Source organism: Pecten maximus, chromosome 7 (assembly GCF_902652985.1).
Source record: "Pecten maximus chromosome 7, xPecMax1.1, whole genome shotgun sequence".
NCBI lineage: Eukaryota > Metazoa > Mollusca > Bivalvia > Pectinida > Pectinidae > Pecten > Pecten maximus.
In genome coordinates, this window is record NC_047021.1 from 16,027,235 (window position 1) to 16,039,636 (window position 12,402).

Below are 12,402 nucleotides of genomic sequence, written 5' to 3' on the forward strand. Positions count from 1 at the left end.
TTTTTGAAAATTTCCCGAAGATCTCAAGAAAACAAAAGCCTGTTACATTCAAAGTCTTCCAATGAAATCAAATCAAACCATTTGATGTTGGATTTAAAATAACAGATTCACAATAGCTATTCAAGATCTAACCTATCAATTATAACTGTTTTACCTTGAGGTACATCTATCTCCAGAGTTATCTCCCTTACTTTCGCTGTTAATATATTATTTTATAAAATGCCTGTGAGTCACTCCTACACCTGTACAAACATGTAACACTTCCAGCATTATACAATGAATCACATACTTCATTAGTAAATTATGTCTATACAAATATTGAGACAAGTTACAATCATCAATTGTCATTTTCTAGTCAACTTTGCAAGGCCACCCCATCCCAGGGCCAGAATACTAGTTGTAATCATGTCAGCCCACTGTTTAAGATTCCAGGATAATCAAACACTTGTTGTAAATACCCTGCACACATCTGTATAAGTGTTATATAATCTCCTAACTAACAGTATCCATATTTATTTAATCACAATGTACCACTAGAAACATTAAAACATTGTGTGTATACAAATCCTGGGAGTCTCTATACTCACACTGAAATAGTCTACTCGAGATAAAATCTTCAATGTAAATGTCCAGTGCTAAATAAACAGGCCTAGTGTATAAATTCTGTTTTAAATTGGTTTGGTGAAGCTGGGAAACATTTCTGTTAAATTTCTGCAGCTGTAACATTGAGGTTTATAAACATGTGCAATCATCACATGTACTATAAAATGTATCAAGATAATCATCCTAAAAATATCATTACCGAATGTTGATCTATCTCTCAAACACAACAGCCTCTCGTCACTCATAGCCAATTAAACTCAATGTGGACTACTATACTTCAAAACCTTGACTTTTTAAAAATATTCGGTTTTTACTCTTTAAATTTCCAGTGATAAATGTTAGTTATATAAAACTCAATAGATTATTTATTTTCGTTTGGACATTGTTTAGATCACCAGAAAGTCTACAAATCTAACCAGACTGATGGAGCCAGTGTTGTAACAACTCTACTGATAAATATAACATCAATCACACGGGTTTTTACACACAGTGATGATAAACCATTCAAAGTTTTTGCACATCCTGATAAACTTGAGCACAAATTCTGTAATCGGTTCTTGCCATGCCTATCACATAAATATGTATGGTATAAAACTACATTTTCTTAGGATATTTATTTAGATGCCAAACATTGGAGTCTTCTCATCATTATTCAAATAAATTTGTCAACAAGTCACTTGTGAAGATATCATTGCACACAAAAAACCAAAAGTGAAATCGGTCATTGTAACACAGCGTGTAATTTTACAGGATTGTAATTACAGAGTAAAATCTTGACATATTCTATCGTTCTAATATTGATGAGAAATAACTACACAAGTGTAGTTGAAATCATGAAACAATTTGTAAGTGGGCCTCAGGTAAAGAGGTACTCGATTCAATACCTACTGAGCAAGGTTTATATGTATTAAGGAAGCTCAGATCCTGGGCAGTCCTGTGTTAACTCAACTGCTTGGGATATCATAGGAAGGGCCTTTAATATGTTGTTCAGAGAAGTAGTCACCAGCTACTATAAAGTGACCCCATCACAATATGATCCTTCATCTTCATGGGGCGATAAACTCAGCAAGTAACCAAAGTCAATAAGGACTTTAAAATTTGTATCAGTCATTGGTCCCCTGGTACTTGTTATAAACAAGTTTTACTGTGTTATGTTAAAATAAGTCTCTACTGATCAATTATTAATTTCAGCTTTTTAAATGAATCAGAAAAAAGATATTGAAAATGCGTTTGAGAATATGAAAGTATAGCACCTAGTGGAAATTTGATTTAGTCCATCAACTACATTTGCTTTCCATTGTATGGGAAATATAAGGATTCAGAATGAATCATTAAAATGAAGCTAATAGACCAGAAAAGAAATAATACAGCATGGTACATCGTGGTTTTGGAATCAACTGCTTATGTTCAAGACTGTGAAAGAATTATTCTAACCATATACTGTTATGGCTCCCAAAGTCCAAAACTCGAATGATTTGTGTATTCAGATCATGATGGACCCTCGGAGAGAACTTCAAATTTACATAAATATAGGGACCAAAAAATAGCTTATCAGTTCTATCCCTTATCAAACTAAAACTCTGACTCTACATATTATCTCAATACATTCAGTCAATTCAGGAATAGAGGAGAGAGCGATTCCTCGGTGAATAAGCTATATATATATATAATCATTATTTACAACATATCTAAGTCAATGAAAGTCAATCATCCCCAGCCTGGCATAGAATGAAGTGCTTAAGTCACGATAGCAGAGGGCTTCTATCTCTCTGGGTACAGCTTATGACCTGGATTATATAGACAATGCTAGAGGCAGCCATTGTGAAGTTCAATATTACGCCATGAATATGTGAATAGAAACAAGTTTCTTACTTGTAGTTAAAGAAGCAGGATGACTGATAAACTGGTTTCCTTGGTGATTACAGTTCTATACGTGAATTTTGAATAAGTTTTCTAATCAAGTTCATCAAAGAAGAATACAGAAGATGATATGTGCGCTAATGTGTTGCGAGTTTTACAAACCCGAGCACGAAATACAAGCCCATTACATTAATAAATAAAGTATGTTTTCAGGAGCTGATGAAAGCTCATTGCCATGGCATTTTGGAACTCTCTTGGCAGTGGAGATACACCTCAATATAACAACCATTTATCTGGCAATCTGCCGCTGATACAGACTTTGAAGATAGGTGAAGTCAGAATTCAAACAACACCTTTTTTTTCACATCTTAAATAGAAGTTATAAGCCATGATACTTTCAATGTATACTACTACATAGGGTGTTAGGCATTTCCATCTAAATAGTGATTTCAATACTTTAATTAATACTTTATTTAGCAATTACAGATTGAACATCTAGATATGTGTTTATCCTAAAATATTATAAAATACTACATAACCTTTTCCACGTAACAATTTAATTAAAACTGAAAACCAAGGTCTCAAAAAAAATTAAACTCGGACAGACTGAGATGTTACGTTACAGAATGATGTTCTGGATTTATGATAGTTTAAATAGTACTTACGCATCTTTTGTATGGACTTCACAGTCAAAAATGGTAAAATTGGTGGACACAAATTCTGTATTATTCATCAGGACGGACAACTGCATCACCACATGATCTACAACAAAAAATGAATATCAAATGAATAACCTACATCATAGAAACACAACTCATTGTGTGCAAGGTTACAGAGCAGGCAATGTCAAACAGTCATCGGAGTTGGTTTTAAAGGTTTAGAATACGTGGCCACAAGAGTATGCATACAATTTTATTTATTTTACAACAATTGCGAAATAAGTTATAAGAACTTAATTACCGTAATCATGCTTGTTGGCCTGGATGGAAGTGTGTGAGGGGGTGTTAGTGTGAGAGGAAACAGGAGTAGCAGGAGAATATCTCAGGTCCGGTGTCCTGCATAATATGTACCCTCCCTACCAAAAGGTATCCGGATACTTTCTATAACGGAGGTACATATTATGTATGACACCTGTCAGGTGACTCCATATCTTTTCCAATCATGATTGAACACGGCTGCCTAGGTGAAAGGCAAGTGTGTAACCACAGTGCCACCTGATCACCCATATGAAGATGGTGTCCACAAGTGATGGGACAAGTGATGGATAATTTTATAGTGCTATCACACAATGTCATACCTGGACATGACAGCATATGACAACAAATCCTAGTCACATTATACTGACAACAAGCTTTAAAGAATTGACAATGTTATGTCAATGTAGGAAAATAGAAAGGTCACCAAAGATTAGGTCATGTAGATTGACAGTATAGTGAGACTACTAGCTACCAATTATCATTTTGGTATATGACACATATATTTTATATGGAAATTGAAAGTACTAATAAGATTAGAAGAGCCAATGTATTGTCTACATCACTAAGGGTAGACCGCTTGTACAATTGGTTACTTAGAAGGTTAAGAATGTGTTACCGATACACTGGATGTCTGTATACATCATACCACACATTGTCTGTGTCACATATGATAGCCAGAAGATTGGGTAAGTAATATGGTATATGGTGTAATCTCGGTGACTTATACTCTGATTACAATGTTGCTATCATAAGAGGGTCTTCATTCCAGGCTCTTAGTCACTCTCCTTAAACCTCAAGTACTGTACCACCCTACACGACTCCATACCCTCAAGTACTGTTCCATTAATATCTATTACATACTACATTTACTTGCTGGAGATGTGCTCACAGGAAGACATATTCAAATGGTTTAGACATTGGCAGAAATAATACAATGAATTCTTTTGAAAAAAAAAAAAATAATGAAAAAGTCAGGATTAAAATTTCTAAAATTGTATCCATTATGACAGAATGTCTATAACATACACTTTAATGAAATTAATAGAAAATGATTAAGAAAAGATGTCATCAATATTCTTGTCATGCTGAAATACTAGTTATAATCTGTAGCAATAGTACATGGGAGAGAGGGTTTCAATATAGGTAGGTCGTTTTCAGCACCAGTAACATACATTCTGAGTCCTGGTGACTGTCACACCATCAGTGTCACAGGATGTGCCATGTCTATATATCTGTGTTAATATCTCTCATCCCTTAAACCTGACAATAGTAGTTACATTAACCTGTCCTCATAACACCTACTTTTTCAGAGATGTCATCAATATTTAGTATTTCTATCTAGATATTTGCATGAAATCAATTATGAATAATATTTCTGATGTATTGCCTCGTGACTCTTAGCGTGGTGGCTGTGAATTCACCGTAACATGAGACCAGTTTTCCAATATTTTTTTTATCTCGCATTCCAACTAGATAGTGTCCCAAGCTATTATAGTGGTTTTATATTGTGTCCAGATTCGCACTTTCCAGTGACAACATGGTTGGTGTGTATGTAACACTATCTTTCCCAATGAAGGAAGAGGAAATAAAGATCATTACATAGTGGTGTGATGTGGTGATCCCAGGACAGTAGATCCCGTAAGGTGTTAAACTACTAGCTGGAGCTTTGACATTGAATACAGAGGGCGCTAGTGAGGAAGATGCCACACTGGTCTCTGAGAGAGTACCAAGTTACCATTGACAACGACCAGCATCACATACTTAAAACTAAGAAACAAACAAAACCTGATAGGCCAAATGTACCCTATGGTTTTGAGATAGGGACATTGTTTTGTCACAGCAAATCCATTTCCTCTATCAGAGGAAGGAATAAAATAAGACGCCTATATTTTCAATGACTATTTTTATTCTGGCTAATTAATGTCATAAAACGTCCTCCAGCATCCTGTTAGAATATTACGCCACAAAATGTCAGAAGAGGATGGACTGGCGTGTCCTTTATCATCCTTCTAACAGTGGACGAAAAAGGAAGCCTCATGGGATACTTGTGTGCGAACACTGGTGATGTCTGTGTGTGTCGTAACCTATCTTAGATAGAATGGGGCATCCTAAATGGAAAGGAGGAGCTGATTCACATTACATCATTAACCTCAACTGCCAATGACTTTCATGGTTGGATCAGCAATGCCAATGCTAAAGAGCATGGGTCCTGAACAGTCGTGCAGGCTGGCCCAATGACTGTTATTTAGTGGGGTCCCCGACATGATAATTACGGCACAAACGCCCCTGTGACAAAGAGGAGATGAAGCCATTAATTCAAGAAAAAAAAATCCAATGTCCTGTTAAGAAGACCTGCCCAGTGAGCAGAGGAAATCTAGCCATTAAATTTTATTGGAGACCACTACACTGAAGACATTGTGATTCTCGATTCTAGACAATTTCCATTCCTTTTTGTTAGCACTTCCATTTGCCATTAGAAATGGTGCTGAATTAGGAGAGCATCAGAACTATAAGGGTGCAAACCTCACTACTCTTTTAATAGGGATCAGGTCACTGATCAGGTGTAGTAACTAGGGTCAGGTATATATGTCACTGATCAGGTGTGGTAACTAGGGGGTCAGGTATATATGTCACTGATCAGGTGTAGTAACTAGGGTCAGGTATATATGTCACTGATCAGGTGTAGTAACTAGGGGGTCAGGTATATATGTCACTGATCAGGTGTGGTAACTAGGGGTCAGGTATATATGTCACTGATCAGGTGTGGTAACTAGGGGTCAGGTATATATGTCACTGATCAGGTGTAGTAACTAGGGTCAGGTATATATGTCACTGATCAGGTGTGGTAACTAGGGGTCAGGTATATATGTCACTGATCAGGTGTAGTAACTAGGGGTCAGGTATATATGTCACTGATCAGGTGTGGTAACTAGGGGTCAGGTATATATGTCACTGATCAGGTGTAGTAACTAGGGTCAGGTATATATGTCACTGATCAGGTGTAGTAACTAGGGTCAGGTATATATGTCACTGATCAGGTGTAGTAACTAGGGTCAGGTATATATGTCACTGATCAGGTGCGGTAACTAGGGGGTCAGGTATATATGTCACTGATCAGGTGTGGTAACTAGGGGTCAGGTATATATGTCACTGATCAGGTGTGGTAACTAGGGGTTAGGTATATATGTCACTGATCAGGTGTGGTAACTAGGGGGTCAGGTATATATGTCACTGATCAAGTGTGGTAACTAGGGGTCAGGTATATATGTCACTGATCAGGTGTGGTAACTAGGGAGTCAAGTGTCTCATTTCTATGGTCGTTATAGGGAACATCATTTTAAGTAAGAAATTTGTTACACTACCAAGTAATGGTCCCCACGTGGGATTTCAGGTGAAAGGAGATAATACCCCCCTACAACTACAGAATTGGACCTCAAGAGATTTCAGGCGATAAAGTTTTGACATCAGAATTCACTGAGGAATCTTCAATACAGCCCAAAATTAATAATCAATAAATGTAATACATTTTTTGTATTCCTTAAATGATTGATTGAAGATCACCAATTGTTATTTGTTTTGGCATTGGTTCCCGAAGGTCTGAGTCAGCCATCACTTGTCAGTGGGTCGTAGTAGTCCAAATCTCAAAAGGACAATATATCTAACATATCTGTCTCACTCTAGATCAGCCTGTCTATATCTGCCTAACAACATCACTCCTAACCCCCAGTATATTGTTCATATTTGTCTGACTCTTTCCACTGACCCCTAGTTTACATTTGCCAAACTCTATTAAGAATAAATCCTGACCTTAGTATATTTCTTGATATTTGTCTAACTCTAGCATCATTTTTGATATATTTGCCTAACTCCAGCATCATTTTTGATATATTTGCCTAACTCCAGCATCAATGACCTCAGTCTGTACAGACTTGATCATTTCTGACCTTACAACAATTGTACCATACATTTGGCACCATGACAGCTGTATCACTGTCCAGACAACTTCTGTAACATATCCATTCTGACCAACGGTCAATCTGTGATTCAACCATTATCAATCAATATCTATCCCATCCCTTTTAGAAGTTTTCAATCAATTTCAGTTACATCTGAATATATTAGGGATGTTGAAAAGTATTTAGGGAATCGGACCCTGTCCTTTAATTTGGTAAATTTGAAATTTTTTCTGAAATTTGATACAACTAAAATTTCACTATCACAATTATACATTAGGCCGATTTTGTACATGTATAGTCATAACATTTTTACTTCAGCCTCATGGTAAAGACAGTTTAATATGTATTAATACTTAAATGATCCCAGGAAGTTGAGTCATTGTCATAAAAATATGAAATGGTCTCCATTTTAGTAGAACACCCAGCATCTGTATCTTTATTCTTCTCTGTTGAACTGCAGGTATAACTTAACATTGATGAAGTTGTTTGACACGTTGATATTATAAAAACATATTATTTATGAATTGTCAGCATCGTAGGACAGTCTGGCGTGACAGTGTCATGAACATGCAACATGAGCAACGCCGCATACGGACCTTAATTACCATATTTTATGACAGAAGCCGTCACCTTTGATTACTAATCATCCCAAATCAAACCAATCCTGAAAACTCACTCAATCTAATGACATTTGATGGTACATGTTGGAGGATGGAAATCTATGGCAGAAGTTTTTAGTGATAAACCTTAGGCTTGTGATCATTAGGGTAATTACTGTGGAATTAGAAACAGACTGAAAGCTACAGCAATACACAATCATACCAACCAGTCTTTGGTAATTAACCATAAATAAAAGAAATTTGGGAGAGTTTTGACAATTCAAATGACATTCCAATCCAGTGTGTTAGTTTATAGCTTCTGAAACAAACACAAAATTCAAATGATCTGTGTCCATCACTTTCTAATCTTCTTCCCATTAACAGATGGAGAGTCCCTCAATGAATATGTAAAACAGACTAATTAATATTTCATGAGTACCCTATCAAATCAGTAAACCTAGTACATTTTGCTCAGATACATTCGTAAAAATGATAAAAGAGCTTGACCAACATATCCACCAATTACTCAGATAGACAAAGTCAACCTTGGCTGAAAATGTAACAACCAAATTGTCTGACCTTGGGTGAGGTGTAAGTCCTGCAGTGATGACCTTGACCAATCTTAGGCACTGTGTGGCCGAGTGAAAACCTGTGCTGTGTTGGTCAGTTATGACTTTGTCTGAACTTGGATGAGGTGTAGAGCAGTGATGACCTTGTCTGACCTTAGATGAGGTGTGGTCAGTGACAACCTTGTCTGACCTTGGATGAGGTGTGGTCAGTGACTACCTTGTCTGACCTTGGATGAGGTGTGGTCAGTGACTACCTTATCTGACTGTGGATGAGGTGTGGTCAGTGACTACCTTGTCTGACCTTGGATGAGGTATGGTCAGTGACAACCTTGTCTGACCTTAGATGAGGTGTGGTCAGTGACAACCTTGTCTGACCTTGGATGAGATCTGGTCAGTGACTACCTTGTCTGACCTTGGATGAGGTGTGGTCAGTGACTACCTTGTCTGACCTTGGATGAGGTATGGTCAGTGACAACCTTGTCTGACCTTGGATGAGGTGTGGCCAGTGACAACCTTGTCTGACCTTGGATGAGGTGTGGTCAGTGACTACCTTGTCTGACTGTGGATGAGGTGTGGTCAGTAACAACCTTTAATGACCTTGGATAAGGTATGGTCAGCGACAACCTTGTCTGAACTTTGATGTAATTTAGTTGAGTGTTTTTGGATCATACTGGTTTATGTTTGCTTAATTTAGCTTTGACTTCCAGTTGAGAAAATTCCCAGATAATCTGACAATTGTATGATAACGACTAGAATAAAACGAACATGGATGCTGTGTAAGGATACTTCACCTGGGTAAAGGCCTATATTGTCTTTACACCTGTATTACCCTACCAACAATACCTATTACACCTGGGTAAGGTCCTATATTGTCTTTACACCTGTATAACCCTACCAACAATACCTATTACACCTGGGTAAGGTCCTATATTGATGTTACACCTGTATAACCCTACCAACAATACCTATTACACCTGGGTAAGGTCCTATATTGTCTTTACACCTGTATAACCCTACCAACAATACCTATTACACCTGGGTAAGGTCCTATATTGTCTTTACACCTGTATAACCCTACCAACAATACCTATTATACCTGGGTAAGGTCCTATACTGATGTTACACCTGTATAACCCTACCAACAATACCTATTACACCTGGGTAAGGTCCTATATTGATGTTACACCTGTATAACCCTACCAACAATACCTATTACACCTGGGTAAGGTCCTATATTGATGTTACACCTGTATAACCCTACCAACAATACCTATTACAACTGGGTAAAGTCCTATATTGATGTTACACCTGTATAACCCTACCAACAATACCTATTACAAAAGGGCAAGACCTTAATTGTCTTTACACCTGTATAACCCTATAAACAATACCTGTATCTCTAGCATACCTGTATCTCTAGCATACCTGTATCTCTAGCATACCTGTATCTCTAGCATACCTGTATCTCTAGCATACCTGTATCTCTAACTTTATTCTGAACTCAAGTAACATTTTTGATTGATGAATAGTAAACTAATGGACAGATGAATAATCAATGCTAAAATGTACCGTTCTACACAAGGGACAATGGCTCCTCTCCTACTGGGTAGCTACCCAATGTCCTGTTAAATTATGCCACTATTCTGTATATAGGTAAAAGCAGCATCAAAGTTACCATGGTTACAATGATACAAACTTTACAACATGGCGGACTTTATTGAAACATAAAAAACACAGGTTTTTCCCTGCTTTTTTTATTTAAACGATTTAATACCTAACGAGAGTGAACCACCTGAGGAGTGAACACCTGAGAATAATACAAACATCAAGTCCAGATTAATTTCCATGTCGCACTCTAACATCCTGGTTTGATCAACATATAATCCAGAGTTATCTGCCCGCGATCTTATTGCCTTTTGTGAAAGCATAAAGATTTTAATCATGGAACACTATAAAATCATTCTACTGGGTCTACAGCAGGTCTAACACAATAGATGGTTTTACAGATTTGGTGACAATCACGTGTCCTGGGTTTCTACCCGACAAGTGGACAATACCGGCCACGTTACAGCTAGAGGTAGATTCTGATACTACACTGATCGCTATCTCACATCACACGCACACTACAATAAAAGGCTTTTTGATTCTAGGTTACATGTATATCACCCTGGAACAACTTTTTAGGAATACAATGTTTCCAACTTGTGTATTGTTAAATGGTATGACATCTGTGTATGACAATAGACATCCACACCTGTTATGTGTAATGTTACATACTACAACGAGCAGTGAGAAATTCTCTTTACATCACCCTGATTCTGGAGGAATTGAATAACAAGGACACATAATGTATGTGCAATGGTTGTAAAACTGATAAGTTATCTGTAAATATCAGGAGGATTAAATAAATGAAACTATTCCATGACAAGCCAACATCTGACAACATGTTTATGGTGGGTGCCTGTTTATCTCCTCAGTGGTGCTGAATCCTTGGGCAACCTACACACTCTGAGTAACAGGTCATAGCATTCAGTAGGGGTCAAAGTTCACACCAACAGTAACAATGATATATAGCAGGCAGGTCAAGGGTCACACCTGCTACACCAAGGAAATGAAATCATATATCCCTGTTACAAAAGAGTTCTTCACTAAACTGAAATTCTACCTCCTCCTACAGAAGAGTTGCATGGTTACAGATTTATGAGTAGCTTTCATCAGCCGGTTTTAATGTTGACAGGAGACTGTGTGTTGAGAAAGTAAATGAAGTGTGACCAATCATACAGAAAACATCCTGGTTTTCCAGTACACCTCTCATCAGTCAATGATGTGTGAAATCTCCACCATCACAAGTACATTTCATGTAAATGGCCATTTACCTGATCAACACTGATCCCACTTAAATGGGTTTATCCATGACCTTGACACTTTTATTGCATATTTTCATTATATATTTTACAAACACAAAACACCAAACATTAGACCAACAGGATTCAGCACAGGTACCAGTTATATCACAAAGAAACTGTAATCCAACACTCATTTATCCTACAATTTTCTCATGATTTATAAAAGAGAGAGCAGCATTTCCTTCTTCCTTATAACTACAATGACTTGCTGTGAATAATGTCTCTTCCTTATAACTACAATGACTTGCTATGGACACCATCTCTACCTTATAACTACAATGACTTACTATGGATACTGTCTCTTCCTTATAACTACAATGACTTGCTATGGATACCATCTCTTCCTTATAACTACAATGACTTGCTGTGAATAATGTCTCTTCCTTATAGCTACAATGACTTGCTATGGATACTGTCTCTTCCTTATAACTACAATGACTTGCTATGAATACTGTCTCTTCCTTATAACTACAATGACTTGCTATGAATAATGTCTCTACCTTATAACTACAATGACTTGCTATGGATTCTGTCTCTACCTTATAACTACAATGACTTACTATGGATACTGTCTCTACCTTATAACTACAATGACTTGCTATGGATACTGTCTCTACCTTATAACTACAATGACTTGCTATGGATTCTGTCTCTTCCTTATAACTACAATGACTTGCTATGGACACCATCTCTTCCTTATAACTACAATGACTTGCTATGGATACTGTCTCTTCCTTATAACTACAATGACTTGCTATGGACACCATCTCTTCCTTATAACTACAATGACTTGCTATGGATACTGTCTCTACCTTATAACTACAATGACTTGCTATGGACACCATCTCTTCCTTATAACTACAATGACTTGCTATGGATACTGTCTCTACCTTATAACTACAATGACTTGCTATGGATACTGTCTCTACCTT

At 37.0% G+C, this 12,402-nt stretch overlaps 1 protein-coding gene across 2 annotated transcripts in view; it reads right to left on the reverse strand.

The window, feature by feature from the left end:
• Positions 1-12,402, reverse strand: part of LOC117331751 (plexin-A4-like) — a 217,325-nt gene that overhangs the window by 40,034 nt on the left and 164,889 nt on the right. For both annotated transcript variants that reach the window (XM_033890627.1, XM_033890626.1), the window contains exon 8: positions 3,129-3,225. In XM_033890627.1, coding sequence (XP_033746518.1) covers positions 3,129-3,225 — 97 coding nt within the window. The remainder of the gene's footprint in view (positions 1-3,128; positions 3,226-12,402) is intronic.